The 18919-nt window shown below is 55.2% G+C and overlaps 1 protein-coding gene across 1 annotated transcript; it reads right to left on the bottom strand.

Annotated features, from left to right (window-relative positions):
- Positions 1-537: 537 nt before the first annotated feature.
- On the bottom strand, positions 538-16994 carry Gtf3c5 (general transcription factor IIIC subunit 5). Its single transcript, XM_026395517.2, has 11 exons — positions 16608-16994; positions 14293-14509; positions 12849-13047; positions 8925-9120; positions 7891-7995; positions 6718-6832; positions 6275-6355; positions 5994-6091; positions 4897-4979; positions 4089-4231; positions 538-3355 (listed from the first exon to the last, which is right to left on the bottom strand). The coding sequence occupies exons 1-11, from the start codon at positions 16758-16760 to the stop codon at positions 3189-3191; spliced, it is 1557 nt and encodes a 518-aa protein (XP_026251302.1). The 5' UTR covers positions 16761-16994; the 3' UTR covers positions 538-3188.
- Positions 16995-18919: the final 1925 nt, after the last annotated feature.

Raw genomic sequence — 18919 nt, 5'->3', positions numbered from 1 at the left:
TGTCCATCTCCAGCTACACACACAAAAACAAATTAAAAAGAAAAAGAAAAGTCTTCTGCAATTGACTGAAACAAGTTACCAAGCTTGGAAGGAGAGACTGCCCACCTCATCCCTGGCCACTGCCAGAGCACCGTGTTAGACAAGCAGGCTTCCCGGTTCAGCTTTACCCAAGACAACCACTGCCCTTCACTTTCAATAGGGTGTTCAGCTACACGAGGGTCAGACCTGAGTGTGAAGCAGGCTTGGCCCCACTGCAGGCCAACCGGTGGGCTCTGTGTGTGTGTGACGCAGGCTGGGGAAGGAGCTGCATTTTCCCACTTAGGATACTTTCTACCCCAACTCGGTCATGGCGCTGTAACCACATCGTTGGTCAAGGGCCACTGCATTCTGGAAACTGACTAAGGGGAAAACAGATATTTACCTCTTTCCTGTCCAAATGGTATTTCAAGGTAATCAAATGGATAAGGAAGAATCCTTTAGTCTTCCAACCAGTAAATGCAGAGAGAACCGAATTCTTTTTTTTAAATATATATTTAGTTATACATGAGCACAATATCTTTTATTTATTTTTATGTGGTGCTGAACCCAGTGCCTTACATGTGCAAGGCAAGCACTCTGTCACTGAGCCACAACCCCAGCCCCAGAATTCTTAAAGTAACTACTTTGCCATCACTGAAGAAGTATTCAAGCCAGGCACGGTGGTACACACTAGTTATCCCAGAGACTCGAGAGGCTGAGGCAGGAGGATTGCAAGCTCAAAGCCAGCCTTAGCAACTTAGAGAGGCCTTAAGCAGCTTTGTGAGACCCTATCTCAAAATAAAAGAATTTAAAAAGGGCTAGGGATGTGGCTCAGTGGTTGAGAGCCCCTGGGTTCAATCTCTGGTACCAAAAAGAAAAAAAAAAAAAAAGAAGTATCCAATTCAGGTGACTATTTGATCAGTAGCTGATAAAAACCACCAGGTGAAAGACCAACGGTTGGACTGACACCTGGATGAACATACATCCCGTGTCTCCCTGAGGGCATTGCCTAGGTGTCTTCCTCCGGTTCTCAGGAAATAAGGGGGACAGCAGAGCACGACCAATACCACCATGAGGAAGCAACCAGGCAAAGCCAGAGCAGGGACACTCCACAGGACAAACAGCCCTTGGCTTCCCACTGGAGTAACAGGAGGCCTGGACCGCGCGAGCTGTAAAGAGGGTTCTTTGGGCTGGTGGCCTCGAGGCCCCAGAGCATGGTGCCAGCACACCTCAGCTCGTGGTGTGGGCTGTGAGCCGTCACTTTGTGGTGAAGGCAGACGGCAGAGAGGCGAACTCGTCTGACCCATGACCCAAAAGCAAAAAGACATTTTTAAGGCAATCAGGGGAACGGGAATATGGAACAGGATTATATACTAAGAAGTCACTGGAGATTTGTTAGGTACTGTGATGGTTAACTTTATGTGTCTGGACACCTGGCTGTGTCCAGACAACTGGTCAAATATTATTCTAGAGGCTTCTGTGAAGGTGTTTTTTGAACGAAATAAATGTTTAAATTGGGGACTTTAGCAGATCACCCTCCATGTGGGTGATGGGTGAGCCTCACCCAATCAGAGTTCACCTGCAGACCTGGCCTGAGCAAGGACCCTGCCAGCACACTGCCAGCCACTGCCGCCTGCAGTCGTGGGACCTGCTCCTCCACTGCCACAGGAGCCAGCTCCTAGATGTAAATCTCTGCCCACACGGGGCTGGACAGGTCTGCTCTCCTGGAGAAGCCCGAGCAGCACACACGTAACTGCTGCTCAAATGCAGCAGCAGCTCTGAGCTGGAGCCAGGAAGCACGGGGCTCCCGAGGACGGACGCAGTGAGACTGCACCACGGCGTGCAAGTTGCTGGGCACTTACCTGACATTTCTCACGGTGCAAGGTTTATTAAAAGGGAGGAAGAAGCCACCATACCTCTCGCAATCTGATAGACCTTGGGAAGCCCTTCTGGTTGGGCAGACCTGAGGCAGGACCAGCCCTGTCCTAGGTTCTGGGGGAGGAGGGTAAGGCCTAGTTGTGCTGGCACCTAGTTGTCCTAGCACCTCCCCAGATTTGCACAGGGACCAAGGTGCTCCTGGGAAGATGGGACCAGAACCCAGAGGCCCTCCCTGAGGACTGGGGTTAGTGATGCAGAGGAAGCGGGAGTGGCCCCAGCGGAGACCTGGCAGAGGCCAGCTGCTCCTGAGGGAAACTATGGCCAGGGGCCGGGCCAGGCCTGGGCGGCCTATCCTTAGGCAGGGGCCGTCTCGGTCTCTGGGCTGAGCTTCTCCCAGCTGCAGGGAGTGAGCCACCTGGCCTGCTTCCCCTGCGCAGCTGGCTCCCAGGCCTAGCCACTTGGGCTGAGCCACTGGGTTCCTGATGTTGTCATGGGAGGGGGCTTCCCAGGAACTTGGTCAGCAGAATGGGGCTGGTCTGAGGCCTTTGGTTTTGAGACTAATGTGTTTCTATTTTGCCTGCCATGCTGCTGAAGGGACTCATAGCCACACAGAAAAGCAGGCCAAGGCCCATCCGGCTCAGGGCCTTGGTGTTGCTGCCCTGGGGCACAGGAGGCAGGCTCTGCAAGGACAGGAGAGTCCACACGGGGAAGCTGTGACACAAGAACTCTTTCTGGGAACTTCTGAAGATCATATCCATTTGGAAGTCAGGAACAAGCCTAGCCTTGGGCTACTCCCAATGTCCTCGTCTCACCCAAATGAGGGGCTTAGGCCGGTGCCAACTGTCCCAGCACTACCAGCACTTCACCGGGTGAGTGAAGGAACTACTAATGCACTATGGGAGCCCCGAGGGCAGTCTTTGGCCATCTGTGACGTGGACTGCGGTACCTATCTCTGCCACTGGTCACGAGGCCCCTGCTGGGACGGGCTGTGCCAGTGCACATCTCCGCCGCTGGCTCTCCCTCAGCCAGAGGTCGTGAGCACCAGTTCAGCCTGCCAAACTCGGGCCTGTGTTATGAGTGCGTGAAGCCAGGAACATCCAGAGAAAAGGGTAGCACGGAGCAGCAGGCCACAGCCAGGGCCAGGGCCTGTCCCCCTGGGACTCCCGCTTTCCTCAGAGGGGCCTCTGGGGCCAGCCTTGCTACTGTGGACGACAGTGGGGACCACAGCTTGCTATGGCTCCCACACCAGGATGGACACCAGTCCCCTGGTCAGCCTGGGGATGAGGGTCTTGTCACACATAGTCCAGAATCTCCGTCTCCATCTCATTCTCACTCCCATCCGAGGGCTTGAAGTCCTCCTCTTCTTCTTCCTCTTCCTCTTCCTCCTCTTCATCTTCCCCAGACTCGAACATCAGCTGCCCTTTTGCACGGTCAGCTTTGGCTGGGCTGGAGAAGAGTGCTGGGCCAGGAGGAAATCAGACAGTGTGTCCCATGTGGGCTTTGCAGGTGGCCCTCAATGGGATGCAGGGCTGCTGAGAGCCTGCTCTCCGTGCTAGGTACTGGCGGCTGTGGGAAGCACTGGGGGCCCAGGAAGCTGCAGTCTAACAAGCATCCCAGAGCACACGGGAGCAGGCAGGTTTGAAACCTCTGTCCCAGCAGAGCCACGGGTGGCCTCCAGGCCCACCTTCATCTCTGGGAGAGGTGTGTGGCCTTGACTGGATTCCCAAACGGGCTGTGTCTGCGACTTAAGCAAGACCACAAGCCTCTGCTCTGGCCCTATCCTGGGAAGAGCCCCAGAGGCCTCATCACTCTCCCAACCTCCTCAAAGCACAGCCCAGCAAGTGCTGGCCCTGCTTCCCCAGTGGCCAGCCCTGACCCCAGTTGGGGAAGGAGCCTGGGAAGGCAGAGCAGCAATGGACCACAGGCTCCTCCTGTCCCTGCTCCCCACAGTGGAAGAAGCCAGGGCAGAGTCAGCCCATCCATGGCTGGAGGATGGAGAAGAGGTCAGGGCATCAGGCAGAGGCCTTGGATTGGAGCCCCATCCCTGCCTGCTTCTGCCTCGGACCCAGGGCCCAGGGCCCCGGGCCATGACTTCCACCCAGGCAACCTCAGTTGGGACACTGGCACCTGGACTAGGTCCTGGTTCTCCAGGCCTCCCTCCCAGCTGGCCTCCCTTCACCCCATGCTCTTACCAGGCCTCTTGGAGCGGATGGTCTGCCGAATCATGATGGACATGGTGTCCCTCAGGTCATCGCTAGTCTTGGGGAGGCACCACCCATCCCGCTCTGTGCACAAGTCCTCTGCCCCGTCATTGCGGTGAATGATCTTCTGCAACCTGTGGGCAGGAAGAGGTGTGGGAAACTGGCAGGGTCTCTCTCAGGATGCAGGGGGCAGTCTTGGCAGGGTTTCTCTCAGGGTGCTGGGGATGATCTTGGCAGAGGTGGCACTGTGCTGAGAAACAGCCCTCGGCGTGGTCTGCAGAGCGGCCAGGCAGTGAGGTGGAGGGGCCACATGCTCCCAGCCAGGTCCTAACCTGCGAGACCCTGGCCCCAGCTGCACGTGAGCTGGGTGTGTGCCACACACACTTTTCTGACAGGAGTCTGTTTTCTCAGATTAGAAGCCGTTTCCCCTGCTGCCCCGTCACCTTTATCCCAGTGCCCCACTCCTCAGACTTTTTGGACATCACTAAGCACAAGTGGACCAAAGGTTCCTGGAATTCTGACTGGCTGTGGAGTTAGGAACTGTGTCACGGACCTCAGGTGGGCAATGGTGGGGCTGCAGGGCAAGGGTACCCCTGACCACAGAGGCCCAGCCTGGTACCAGGCACGGTCAAGGCTGGCACAGCTGGGGCCTGAGGCAGGGCCCTCAGCAACACCCACTCGAGTGTGGGTCTTCTTGCTGAGAGTTCCATGCCAGCACCCAGTGGAAGGGCTGCAGAGACGCTGGTCCCCAGGGACGTCCCCATACTGCCCAGAGTCCCACAGGCCCCTGTGTACATACTCTTCCACGTTCAAATCACACAGCTGGTAGAACATCTGTCGATAGGGCGGCAGGGCCCCCTCCCGGAAAATGTAGACTGAGTCCTGGGGAGAGGGAGAGAACAGCAGCTAGCCAGAGCCCAGGGCAGGCAGTGGGAAAGGCCCAGGCTGCAGGACCTGGGTCTCTCCAAGAGGCTGGTCACCAGGACCAGGGGACAAACAGGCAGAGCTGGGGAGCAGATGTGACAGAGCCAGCTGACTCCCTGGGGGTTCTGGGAGAGCGGTGAGGAGAAGCCGCCAGCTTACAGCACGGGGCTGGCAGCAGCCCGTGCTGGCCTCTGCCCTCTGTGCCTTCCTTCAGGACCTGGCCATCCATTCCTCATCGACTGCTGCTTGCTGGTCACTCTATGTCCCCTGCATGCTGCCCTGATGTCTCAGGAGGAAGGCAGGGCTTCATGGGTTCTAGAGACAGGGACAACTGCCTGAGTTCTTGAGAGGAAGGAGGCTCCCTCTGGCTGGCACAGCCACCCTCATCCAGCAGAGTGCTAAGGTCTGGAACACCCAGCAGGCGGGGCGCAGGGGCCTGCGTGCTGCCCCTGCTGGCCTCACACTTACCCTCCTCCAGCCAGGCCTCCAGGGTGGGGCACCTGCTGGCCTCCCTAGGACCACCGCGAGCACCACAGCCCGGGGGTGGAAGGCTTAGGAAGTGCCGAGGGCTGCTGGATGACACCAGTGACGCTGTGCACCTGTGGGCTGGCCCCTCCCAGCTCCCAGCCAGCCTCCACTGGGCCCCAGAGTTCTGGTTTGGCTCTGCAGCACATGTGTGCCCGATGCCCACCACCCAGGTGGCAGCTACAGGCCTCTGTGGGGTCCAGGCTCACGAGGGGCAGCCACACACAGCTGCTGGATCAACACCTCTCTGCCAAGGGGCCCTCAATCCCCATGGCCCTGGGGAGTTCATACCCTGAGTTCTCACTCTCAGTTTCTGGAAGGTCCCAAGGCAGGCAGGCAGAGGACCACCTCAACCAAGCCATTCCCAGTGCCACCCACAATGCCAGCCCTGCCCACAGCCTCTACCCCAGTCGGTGGGCTGCCCTCCTTGGGCTCCAAGACACCCACCTTCAGTTTGTACTTGTTGGAGGCCAATTTCCGGGGGCCGGCTATCCCCGAAGGGCCCAGGCCTTGCTTCAGGTCATGCATGGTGACAAGCTGGGTGGCTGCACAGGGCAAGGACAGGGCTGAGGCAAATGGGCAGAGACTTCGAAGACCATCCAGCACACCCTCCTGTGCCACCAGGAGAAGGGCCAGTAGTAACCCGGAGTGAGCCCCATCCTGCCACCCTGGTGCCCACCACCCCAGTGTCCCTCCTGCTGGCTGCACGCATGGGCCTGGGCACTTACGTGTCTTCTTGACAGTGATGGGAAGGCTGTAGTTGTAGGTACTGCGCTTTGCTTTGACAGGCATTTCACCGGAGCCATATCCTGCAGATGAGGGTGGGCATGTGGGAGGTGCCAGGCCCCCCGGATGGCAGCTAGGGCCTTACGGTTCACAGGCTAGCTCCTGTGAAAGCAGACCCAGGCCACCACACCATAGGGGAATGGGCACTGACACCCGTGTGGTCCTGAGTTAGATACTTAGCAGGGCAGGCCTCATGTCACATGACCACAGGTCACTGTGGAACTGCAAACTAGGGACTGTGGCTCAGAGATGAGGGTCAGCAGTGCACAAGGACAGGCTAGGACCTTTGTTTCTGCTACTGTGACCCACAGACTCTCTACCAAAAGAGAAGGCTCAGGACAGAAGGCGGCAGAGGGGACGGGAAGCAGAGCTCTTCACAGCTCACCATACTTCATCCCACAGCGGAGTCGGAAGTCGAGGACTTGGTAAATCTTGGCCTCTGGGTGTTTTCGGGGGTCATATCCAAATCTAATCCACAGGCTCCTCCAGGGGCCCGTTATCTGGAGACAGAAAAGGCAAGTATTAGGTGGGCCAAAACCCAGGTAACTTGTGTCAGGGCAGGAACCAAACCCTGTGCTGAGGCAGCAGACCCTGAGAGCTGGGGACAGGACTCTGAACGCCCACCCTGCTCTGCATACGTGGGCTCAGCCACCTTGACAGGCACCCTGCCTCCAAAGCCTCAGGCTGCCCACCAATGGAGGTCACAGAGCATCTTCCTCCAGGTTCTGGGAGTCACCTGAGACCAGGAGCCCCTAACATGGGCTGGCACAGGGCCAAGTGCTAGCACTGTCCTGGTGCACAGGCCATCTTCTATCTGGGTGGTACCCCTGAAGGACTTAATGCTAAGATACCAATGCTAAGTGACAGATGGTGACTCTCCAGGGTCTGGAGTCCAACAGAACTAGAGAACTGGCTTTCCTTCTGCTCTCACCAAAGTCCTGGTCACATTGTATGCATCGTATGCAGCTCCCCCATACATGGGACCCTTGGCAGGTAAGATCCCTTTCCTCTGGCACCTTTGGAAACCTCAGCAATGCTACCCCGTCTCTATCCCCCTCCTGGGACGAATCTGCCCCACTCCGGTGCAAGGAGCTGAAGCGGGTGGCACTGTAGTTGGGGTCCAGGACCTGTGGCTAGATGGCTGAGGCCCCAGGTGGCCTTGCAGAACCTTGATGTGTCACATCACCTCTCTGAGTCTGGGCTTTTCCCTGGGGATGATAAAGAACGTGATGGGCCCCCAGTCTCACAGAGCGCCTGGTCCCTGAGAGCTCTCACTATCTGGTTCTACAGCACACAACCTTCACCCACGAGCCAGGGAGTTACTTCACCCTGAATCCTCCAGATAGGCCAAACGTTACTAGGGATTGTGAGTGCATCGTGGATGTGGGCAGCTGGAAACCTCTCTAGTGGCTTTGACAAGCCATCTGGGGTGCAGGACAGGGGGAAGGGTACCAGGAGACAGGGTCTCCTGCTCTGCTGTGGCTCTAAGACATCGTGTCAGGGATCCAGGATCACACTGGTGGGAACCGAGGGGGGTGTTGGGCTAGCTGACACTTACCATGTAGTAAGCCACGAAGGGAAGCAAGACCTTGAGCTTGTCAGGGTGGACGCTGATGTTGGCCTTGACAGCATTTCGTGACCAGATGGGACGGATGTCAAATAGCTGGGGAGGGTCAAGGGCAGAGCCTATGGTAAGTACCAGTGGCCCCCACCCTCCTGCCCAGCCCCAGCAGGCCCTTCCAGTGGGCAGCCATGGGAGCAGGCCATAGCACACAGGCACTCACCCACCTGCTGCTCAGTCACCCCTTCCCTCCTCCACCCCTCCCTCTTTGAGGCACAGATTGGAGCCTTGCACATGCCAGGTCCAACCATGGGGCCTGGGATCCTGGAACGGCCACAGGACATGGTCCCTGTCCTCATACAGCTCACACTGCAGCAGGTGCAGGCCTGTGAGGCGGTGTGCTGGAGCCCCAGGACCCCACACAGCCCCAACCCGGAGGGTGGGTTCCTTGGCTATGACACCACAAAGACAAAGAGCTGGTGCCACCTGATTCTTTCTGGTTGTATGTTTCTGAATTTTTTTTTTTCCTAACAAGCACAGTTTACTGTCACAATCAGAAAAATAGTTGGAAGAGGACAGCTGGAAACGCAGCGGGGCCGACCATCTCTCAGCAGTGCCCAGGGACAGGGTGACTTCAGCTTAACCAGGGAAGCAGGCTGGTCGGGAGGACCCTGTCCCCACAGCACCACAGCCAGAGGACAGGTGCAGTGGCTCCACCCGGGGCAGAGGCATCATGGGCATGTGGCTGCAATGGGTCCAGGGCTGCAGGAAGGCCATGACGCCAGCTCCACGTGGGTCTCATTCTAGCACCACACCCTCCCGGCTACCCCAGGGGCCACTCGAGCACCCTCAGAACTTTCTGCCTCAGGACTGCAGAACTTGTGGGGCAGGCTTTCAAATGCTACGTCTGGTGGCGAAAAGCTCCCGTGCACTACTGGGTAGCACAGCCAAGCCACAGTGCTAGGGGACCGGAGCAGCTGGGTAAACAGGGTCAGGGCAAGGGGCCTGTGGGCTGGCAGGGCACAGCCCACCTTCCTCAGCGCCTCCTCCACCTCCCGGTCTGCGGGGTTGGTGCAGTTCTTCTTCCATGTCTGCGCGGCAGCCTCCAGTGGCTGCACAGGTACCTCTGTGTCCTCGAAGTTGACAAAGATGGCATTGTGGGGGCGCCGGGCTCTGCTCAGGCCGATTAGGTTCTCACCTGAGAGTGGTGGGTTGTTGTAGCCTTCCCTGGGGCACAGAGGTTGAAGGAGAAGCACTTAGGCCTGGCCAGACAGAGAGGGCCCATTGCTCCCTCTGCTGCCCACCTCCTGCCTCCTATGGTGGCTTCCAGCTGGGGCCATATGTCACCATGATTCTAACTGAGTTAGGGGTCACGGGTTGTTGACTGCAAAATCAGCAGGACTAGCCTGGAAGGCTCCAGAGAGGAGCGAGAGGGGCTCAACACCCTTGAGATGGAGGGTCCCTCAGGCTGGCCCTCCAGCCTCCCCACACTCAGGGAGGGACCGTGAGGCAGCGGCCAGCCCAGTGCACCCAGGAAGGCAATAGCACAGAACAATTGATAGCAGCCTGGGAAAAAAACAGGTTCTTTCCATCTGTGGAAAACCAATAAATCCCAAGGGAGGGAACGCGGCCCAGGGGTACTACCCCCCACCTCAGTCCACCCCTGAGGCTTGGAAACAGCTGCCTTCTGGGGCAGGACAGGGACTGGCTGCTCCCAGTGCCTGCAGACAAGGCACAGAAGTGATCCACTTCCTTCTTTTATATATTTGTTTGTTTCTGACTTTATGGGGCTGGGGCTGAGCGGTAGAATGCTCACCTAGCATGGGCGAGGCCCTGGGTTCGATCCTCAGCACCACATAAAAATAAATAAATAAAATAAAGGACTGTGTCCAACCCAACTAAAAAAAATTAATTAAAAAAAAGAGTAAATTGCTTGTAGGGGAGGGGAACCACAACATTTCAGAAATGTTACTTTAAATTGTGTCACCAGCTCCCCACTGAAATCCCGTGGGGGGGGGGGGCGGCGGCTGGGGGCTCCTGATGCATTATTCTGCACAAGGTTTCAGCAGGGAGCTGGTGCCACCTGATTCTTTCTGGTTGTATGTTTCTGCAATTTTTTTTTCCCTGTCACAATCAGAAAAATAGTTGGAAGGGGACAGGGGATTGACAGAGTAAATAGACTTGGGAGATATCAATCAAAGGCAATGTGTACAGCCCTCCTCTGGCTCCTGAGTAGCTTTAGAGACAACTGAGGAAGCTGAAGGAGGCCCTACACGGGCGCCACGGCAGGAGAACCCTGAAATCTGCATGGTGCAGGACTCTGGTACAGGTGTGTAGAGGGGCACAAAGTGGTTTCTTCAGGTAGCTGGGCCACTGGGCGAGGATGGGCCCAGGTAGCGAGGGAGTGAGGGCAGTAGGAATCGCTCCCAATGACCTAGACATTTCTATTCTAACTTCCGACCATATTTTTTAAACTCTGTCTCCCTCCCTCCTTCCCTCCCTCCCATCCTCCTGCCCTCTCTCGCTTTCAAGATGGGGTCTTGGTAGTTGCCCAGGCTGCCACGAACTCCTGGACTCAAGTGATCCTCCTGCCTCTGGGACCACCAGCATGTGCCACTGTGCCTGGCAGAGAATAATGCCCCTCTGAGGTTATGATCAAAGCCACTGCCACAGTCTAGGCCACACCCCACAAGCCCTTGGCCCTCGGATACCAGCTCTCGGTCCTTCCTTTGCATGTGCCAAATCCCTGGTCTGGAACGTTCTCCCAGATCTTCACCTGCCTGGCTCTGTCACTCAGACTTTGGTTTCTAACACCAGCTCCTCTTGAGCCCTCAGCCCTCCCACCCTCCCAGCCACCAGTTATCTCCTTGAAGTCCCCATCCATTTGCTCATGCTCCGCAGTCCCCACTCAAAACAGAGCCTCACCCCATGGGGTCGCAGGGGGTCCACAGTAAGCACCTGCTCAGGACTTGTTGAAGGAAATGTTTAATTAGGAAAGGGGATGCTCCCGTCCTCCGCCCTCTGGAGATGACCATTCTGGGCCCACCTTGCAGACTTTCCTATTTTCTAGGCTTCTATTACACACCACAATTTATTTTGATGCCTCAGAATGTGTTCTAGTGCCTGCCCTGTTCCCAGGGAGGTACCCGGACATGTGCCACTCGGTACTGGCAGTTGGCTCTCCGGAAGCTGCATAGATGGCAGATGTTGCCGCCTGTGGGCCACATTGCACATGCGCTTCTCCTTTACATTTCTCCTGGTGCCATTCTTGCCCCCAATGCTTCCTAGTGAGGCCCAGATACTCTCAGAGCACCTCACTCAGGACCAGCTCTGTGTAGCCACCAATGTCACAGCAAAGAATGAAGCAGGCCAAACTGTTCCTTTGGGGAACTCACACTAAGAGGAGAAATTTTTTTGCCAGGAAACAAAAGATCATGAGTTCAAAGCCAGTCTCAGCAAAAGTGGCTGAATGCCCCTGAGCAATCCCCAGTACCAAAAAAAAAAAAAAAAGTACACAAAAATAAGGTCAGTATGGCACTGAGCCCCAAGCAAGGCCTGAGGGATGGGCAAGACCAGGACTAGGTGCTTCCCACACAGCCTGGGGACCCTGGGTCTCAGCTTCCTCATTGGCAAAACAGAGTGATAGAGCCCTGGTGAGTCACACAGCCCAGCACCCTGGGGATGCCAGGGAAAGCAGCACAGTAGGCGAGTGTCATCAATCTCAAGCAGGTGGTCTCAGACTCATGTTCTTTGTTTTTTCCCTACTCTATTCAGCTCTGGCTTTTCTACAAAGCAAATCCTACTTCTTCATTTCAATGTGTGGCTGGCCTCTAGGGAAAAACCAGCCTTTGATAATGCCCAGGCCTGCCTTTTCAACAACGCCCCGGTCTCTAATTATGTCAAGACCATCTCAAGTAAAGAGTTCACTGCGTTTGAGTTGCTGTGGTTCATCACGTAGGGATGTGCATATGGGGGAGGGCTGGGAGACATCCTACCTGGGCTCCCCTCGGTGCAGAAGCCCACCCAGAGCCTGTGCTCAGGAGCTCACACAGACAGGACACAGACCACAGCCAAGTGCATAGTGAGCCATGTCCAGCAGAGGCACGGCCAGCTTGGGATGGCACAGGAGACGGTTGGGCTGGGCAGACTCAGAAGCAACCTCCAGCTGCAGGGGGGCAGACCTAAGGTGGCCAATAGCAAGGGTGAATGGGGCCAAAGTCCTGCAGATGAGCCTGGCAAAGGGAGAAGACAGAGGCAGGATTGATCACAAGGATGGCTGTGAAGTCTGCCTGGGATGGAAAGGGCCAAGACCACAGGGAAGGCAGAGGAGGTGGAAAGGACAGGGGTCAGAGTTGGGGTTCACAGGTAGTGTTGCTGCTGTTGACCCCAAGGTCCAGAGAGTGGCTAGTCAGCTATGATCAGGGGCCAGAACCCCAGAGAACATTTCTCAGCGGGAACCCTCAATCCCACAGACAAGTTCTCTGTACTGTAGTGGTCCTTGGGAATGAGCCAGCCTGGGAACCACCAGGCTCATGCTATATTCTACACTGTGCTAATAAAATGTGCTTTTAAAATTTAATCCAACTCCTGGAATGGTGGCCACACCCAAAATCCCAGCAACTGGGGAGGCTGAAGAAGGAGGATCACAAATTCAAGGTCAGCCTGGGCAAGTTAGTGAGACCCTGTCCCAACATAAAATAAAGACTATGGATGTAGCTCAGTGGCAGAGCATTTGCCTAACACGCAGGAGGCCCTGGGTGCCATCCCCACTACTGAGAAAAAAAAAAGAAGAAACAAACAAAGGAAGAAAGGAATTTAACCTAAGAGCTACTATTGTCAGTGGGAATCTGAGGCTGAGAGGCAGGCCTGAGGCCTCCTGTCAGGAGTCCTTGGACCCAGGCCCTCTGGCCGCAGGGCTCTCTGACCCCAGCCCTGCAGTGGGGCAGGGTTCTTACCGGTGCTGCGTCTCGGGTCGATAGAAGTAGTCCACTGGGGTGTCCAGGCGGGAGAAGATGGGTGGGGGGATGTAGAGCGGCAGCTCTTGGTGGAAGAACACCTCCTTCTCGGGCCTGAGCAGGAGTACTTTGTCATACATTGACATGTGCCTACCACTGGCTTCCGTGTGTATGGCCAAGTACTGGAAGTCAGACATTCCTAGAAAGAGAAGAGGACAGATGGCAGACACCATGGCCAGGGACACTAACCTAGGACCTGGCAGCTGCCACACAACACCCATATCCCCCCAGGGAGGATGGAGGTGGGAGATAAAGCAGCATCCTCCCACATTCCCCATCCTCCCACACTCCCCACACTCCCCATACTCTGAATCACTTCCCGTAAAAGCGACTGGGGTGGGGGGGCAGGGTGGTGCTTCTTAACTTGTGGAAGAAACACCTGGGACCCACCTTCTACCAAGCTCGGAGGCTAATGCTGCCAGTCCAGGGCCACTAAGCAGCACAGGCTGGCTCAATTAGAGAGAGAAATGCCAAGTGTGGTATCTCAGGGACCACGAGGAGCACCTGTCCCAGAGAGGATGCCCCCTCTCTGAGGAACATGGCTTCCACAGTGTGACTGGCATCCCAGTGCAGCCAAGTGACCCCAGCTCTACTCTGCTTTGGTCTCCTCTCCACTTCCCATTTTCCCCTTCAACTTCCCTTTTCTCTCCTCAATCTTTAATACTGGAATCTGTAACTTCTGGCATTTCTAAGGCTTATTGGAAATCTGCCATGAGCCTCCTGTGTGCCGGGCCCAGCCCTTTAACAAGCACCATCTCCAGAATCTTCTCAAGGCCTAAGGAACTCAGGGCTCTGCAGTCCCCTTGAACAGGCAAGGAGGCAGAGACTGAGGGAAGCAAGTCGTCTGCCCAAAGAACCTGGAAGAGCCCAGAGTGGCCCAACTCCAAAGCCTGTGCTCTTTCTTACCCCACCTCCCCAGGCCCCGCTTATGGCCCCTCCAGGGGCTCCCTGTAATTACCAGCCTGACTCCACAGAGGGGAGGCAAGAGCAATACCATCAAGACCAAGATGCTGATCCAGAACACTGGGCACAGATTAGGCCTGCCCTCCAGGCTGATCTGGCCCACAAGGTGGCTTCACTAACACTCAGAGAAAGCCAGAGTCCTGGCTTCTCTTAAGAATACAGAAGACTGGACAGTGACGAGCCCCCAGCCCCCAGCCCCCAGGGGAGTGCTGGCTGGAGGAAGGAAGGCAGCCTTCAGGGCAGTGCCTGTGCTCTGCTGCTCCACATAGGCCAGCCCCCAGGCCAGGGCACATGCTGGCAGCTGTAACTATGAATATTTCTAAGGCTTGCTGGTAATTTGCAATGTGCATTTCACTAGGCAGTTGACCCACATGCCTCCAGAGCAGGCCTGATAACCCAATGCCTCAGAGATGTCAATTACCCTGAAATTTGTAAATGGTAGAGACGACGCCCAGGATCTCCATGTCAAACTCGACCTTGGAGTAGGCCTCCGCTGGCACTCCTCTCTGCCGCTTGGTCCTCTTCCTGATCCGGAGCAGCAGGCTGCTGGTACTGAACCTGTTGGCACACACTGGGTGGCAGTATGGGTCCTTGGGTCGGAAGTACAGCTCCAGCCTCTTGGTGGGGTCTGTATAGATCTGCAGTGAGGGGAGGGAGACAGGGATGCAGAGGGCAGCTGAGCAGCCAGTGGGAAGCTGCCCCTCCCAAACCTGTTGGTGACTGAGGAAAGTCAGGAGGCTCATGTTCCATGATGCACGCTTAGTTCCAAAAGGCTCATTTTCTAAACCCAATCGACTCAATCTCTTATCTAGTAGAGAAAAGAAGGGTGAATAGTCTCCCTCCTTCTAAGGGCTTATAAAGATAACAACTTCCAATTAATAAAAGCCACCATCTATCAAGTGCCTCTTCAGTGGGGGCATGACGTGACTCTTCTGGCAACACTATCACCCTTGTTTTGCCTTTGAGGTAACTAAGGCTTATGGGGTTGGGCGATTTGTCAACACTACCTACTCCAGGAACCATGCACTCTGCCAGAACTGATTATGGTTTTCAGTTTCATATGCAAATATGTCTAGGTCCAAAGGAGATTAAATTAGTACTTGTCTCTGAGGAGCAGTCACCTACAACTTTCAAAGCAAACCTTAAGAATAGTACCCACCTTCCAGGAGTATTACAATAATTAAATTAATTAGATGTAAAGCACTCCTCCTCATGCCTACCTCAGGGTAAACACTGTAATTTAAGTATGAATGAGAGTTTGCCCCATACTGGGAAAGAGGAACTCAGTGTGCCTTTGGAAGCAAGGGATGAGACCATCTGCAAGCTGACCTGATGGCTGCCCAGCACCCCAGACAGGGTGTGGCCCTCAGGAAATGCTCAGGAACTATCTAAGAACAATGGTTACAAGAGCCTCAATCCTTGGGAATCCTGTTCTCATAAAACACATTTCTCTGCATCCTGATGGAGTGGAAATGAATGCAGATGTGGGCCTGAACAGAGGTGGTGCTCAAGAAATATGAGTAGAACTGATGTCTGATGAAGGGGTGCACTTCCCAAGGGGCTCACACGTGGTTTTGAGTCAGACACACAGGAGTTAAGTCCTTGTTGTATCATTCAAGAGATACTGAACCTAACCTTTCTTACCTGTCTTTAAGAAATAGGAATTAAAACATAGTATCTAACTCATTAGAGTGTTATGAAATTCAATCATACATTTGACAAAAATTAAGAAGAATCAGGCACTCATAAATATTAGGAGTACAGAAGTCAAGGAGAGGGGTTCCTGCTCTTAGGGAGTTTACAGCCTCAGTGCCAAGGAGCTGAGACAGACAATAAATGTCAAAACAAAATTTCAGACTGGAATTAAAGTTATAGTGTTCAGAGAAAACCTCTCTAAAGAACAGACATTTCAAGATGTGGTTCATGTAAAGAATACAGAGAGCCTCATTCCCAACTGCCCCACTTGCTGTGTGACCCTGAATAAACTATATCAGTCCCTTATAAAATGCAGCCACTAGCCAGGCACAGCGCCAGATGTCTTCACCTGGAAGCTACCAGATATATGGTATGTTTGCTACTGGAAGGTTGAGGCAGGATGGAAAGGTGAGGCCAGCCTGGGCAATTTAGTAGAAACTCTGTTCAAAACAAAAATTTTAAAGGGCTGGGGATGTAACTCAGTGATAGAGTGCTTGCTTGTCTACCATGCCTGAGGTCTTGGGTTCAACCCCCAGTACCACCAAAACCACAAATAAGTACATAAATAAATAAAGCGCAGGTCCGACCCTACACCTTCGTAGGCTCTACGGTGGGTGGAATTTAATTAAAATAGTAGAACGTGCCTGGCACAGAATAAGAGGTCAGCTCGTGCACCTCTAAGCCCAGGGGCGGGCAGGAAGGTAGGCAATTCTTAATCCGGGGCGGGGAGGTGGGGCTTGCTCAACACAGGCCGCGGGGCGGCGGCTTGGCCACGTTCGCCGAGCGGATGCCGAGGGTGCTGTTCATGCCAGGAGACGGGATGGAAGAGGGCCCAGGACCTCTCCTAGATCCTCCCCACAGGGTCCCTTGGGTGCTGAGCGCGCCCTGGGCGCCCTGGGCTTTCTACGAAAACCGCCCACTGGCCGCAGGCCCCACCTCCGTTGCCAGGGAAACCACATTTCCCATCGAGGCCCCGCCCCTTCAGCCACAGTCTCTGGACTCGGTCCCTCCCCCGCTGTTCAGAAGAGTCCCCGCTCTTACTCGGGAGACGCCTTCCTCGCCGCCCAGAGTCGGTAGCATCTTGGCCACGTCGCGCACCACGCCCGGGTACTCCACGCACACCAAGCGCCGCTCCCGCCGCAGATCCACAGGGACCGCGGCCCTCGGCCCCGCATCAGTCTTCTCCGCCGCCATCCTTGCACGCCTAGGCGGACCCGCCACGGTCCCTCCCTCAAAACGCTCCCAGAGGCCTCGCCTCAATGGTTCCGCGAAGAAATCATTCCGACCTCCCTCGCCTGTCGCGTATCCTTAAATCCTCAGGTTCAGAAAGGCTCCAGGGCCTCGGGCAGCAAACGCCCCGGGCTAACCGCGGAGACTTTGGAGTGAACCACAGCAGCGCCTCGGACTTTTTTTGTTTAAAACGAAGAGGGCGGGCCCGAGGGGCGGGGCCGGGGCTCGTCTCTCGCACCAGCTAGCAGGGGACCCGGAGGATTTTAAGACACCACCCTCGACTTTAGCCAATGAGAAGCCGGGAGCTGAACTGAGATCTTAGCCAATGAGGAGTCCGGAAGAAGTCGGTTTCCGCCCCTTCCTCGCTCCTCGGTATTAGCCAATACGGAACCAGGACTTGCTCTCTTCCACAGATCCCACCCAGTAAGGGCTTGGGGGCGGGCCTTGGGCCTCTGGCACGCCTCCTGCCGTGGAGAAGAGTTGCCGCCTGCCGCGTTCGAGCCGATCCCGAGTCCGCCCGGCGTCGTGGAGTGGCGCTCGCCTCACCTCCCGCACGCAGATCCCGAGCTCTGGGCAGGGCGCTGGCGTCCTCTTACTAGACTGCTAAGCCCCTGCTGTGTGCTGACACGCTTCCGACCCGGCGGGGAAGGTGGGCGAGACTCCGCGGCTGGCGCGGGGCCCCGAAGCCCAGCCGAGCGGGCCGAAGGGGTCGGAGGCCGGACGGCAGGGAGAGGACGTGCCTGGCGACTTGGCCTTTTCGGAGTGAGGCCCGGACCCCGTGAAGGGCTTTCGGCGGGAGCACTATGGCGTTTTGTATTCAAAAGAACTCTCGTGTGGTGTGGGGAGTGTGTCCGAGGGCGAGAGGGGTTCGGGCCAGCCAGCCGAGAAGCCGCGGGATCCTGGCGGAGACGCTCAGGCCGGGGGCCAGGGAAGTGGCCCGGGGAGTGGAAAGAAGGGACTAGATTTGAGGATGTCAGGAGATAAAAATCAAGAAACCCTTTGGGTATAGGCACCCCCGAGTTTTGAAATGGTTTCTGAATTACTCGTCGTTGTGGATGGATTTAAGAAGGCAGAACAAGGCCGGGCGAGGTGGTACAGCCTTGTAATCCTAGCAACATTGGGAGACTGAGGCGGGAGGATCGAAAGTTTCAGGCCATCCTAGATGACTTAGTGAGACCTTCTCTCCAAATAGAAAGGGCTGGGGGTGTGTCTCAGGGTAGAGTGTCCCTGGGTTCAATCCCCCAGTACGCACAAAAAGGGCTGGGGGAGGAAACCAAATACATTCCAAAAGGAAAACAGCATGACTCCATGTGCAGATGTCAGCCGGGAACCCCAGATCTTGGAAGCAGGATCCCCTGTGAGCAAAATGAGAATCAGCCAGCAAAGGGTGATGGGTGAGCCAGAAGAAAACCATGCATTTCAACAGAGCTGCCTACTAGGGTGCAGCGGACCTGGCCTGCCTCTGCAGGGGAGACTTGTGCATTCAGCCACAACAAAAGGAGTTCTGTGTAGTGAAGCCAGGGTTCTCCTCCAGAATTTTCCTGACCTTGAGATAAAATTTTCTTTCAAGCTTCTCATGTCCTTTTTTTCCTCATTTGGTGCTCTCCAAACAGTCATATGATGACTTTTTTTTTTTTCTAGAAAGGAGAATCTGAATAACGTGCATATTTTACCCCTGCTTGCAGTTGTAAATTAACAAATTGGATTTACACCAGACCCCTGTGAGTCTGGTACACCTGAGTCAGTCTCAAAGCCTTTGTCACTATCAGTAGAGCTGACATAAAATATTGGATGCACATTGATGCAATATTTGGGACATATATTAAATATTCATTGTTTATCTGAGATTCTGACTTAGCTGGGGTTTGTTGTTGTTGTTGTTTTTGCAAAATACAGCTCCCCTACCTATGGCTGTGGAAGCAATTGAGTTTCTCATCTTGCAAAGCTGATTCCAAACTACCTGGAACTTTTTTTTTTTTTTTTTAAAGAGAGAGTGAGAGAGGAGAGAGAGAATTTTTAATATTTATTTTTTAGTTCTCGGCGGACACAACATCATTGTTGGTATGTGGTGCTGAGGATCGAACCCGGGCCGCACGCATGCCAGGCGAGCGCGCTACCGCTTG

This window comes from Urocitellus parryii, chromosome 4, assembly GCF_045843805.1.
Source record: "Urocitellus parryii isolate mUroPar1 chromosome 4, mUroPar1.hap1, whole genome shotgun sequence".
NCBI lineage: Eukaryota > Metazoa > Chordata > Mammalia > Rodentia > Sciuridae > Urocitellus > Urocitellus parryii.
This window is presented reverse-complemented; position numbering and strand designations above follow the sequence as displayed.

What these genes read in the sequence shown, in the direction of transcription:
- Gtf3c5 (XM_026395517.2), bottom strand. Translation starts at nt 16,760, where the DNA reads ATGGCGGCGGAGAAGACTGATGCGGGGCCGAGGGCCGCGGTCCCTGTG. An exon ending in CCAACAAGTACAAACTGAAG is followed by an intron (nt 4,980 to 5,993) that starts GTGGGTGTCTTG and finishes CCCTCTCCCCAG; the next exon opens with GACTCAGTCTACATTTTCCG. An exon ending in CATCCGCTCCAAGAGGCCTG is followed by an intron (nt 3,356 to 4,088) that starts GTAAGAGCATGG and finishes CTCCTGGCCCAG; the next exon opens with CACTCTTCTCCAGCCCAGCC.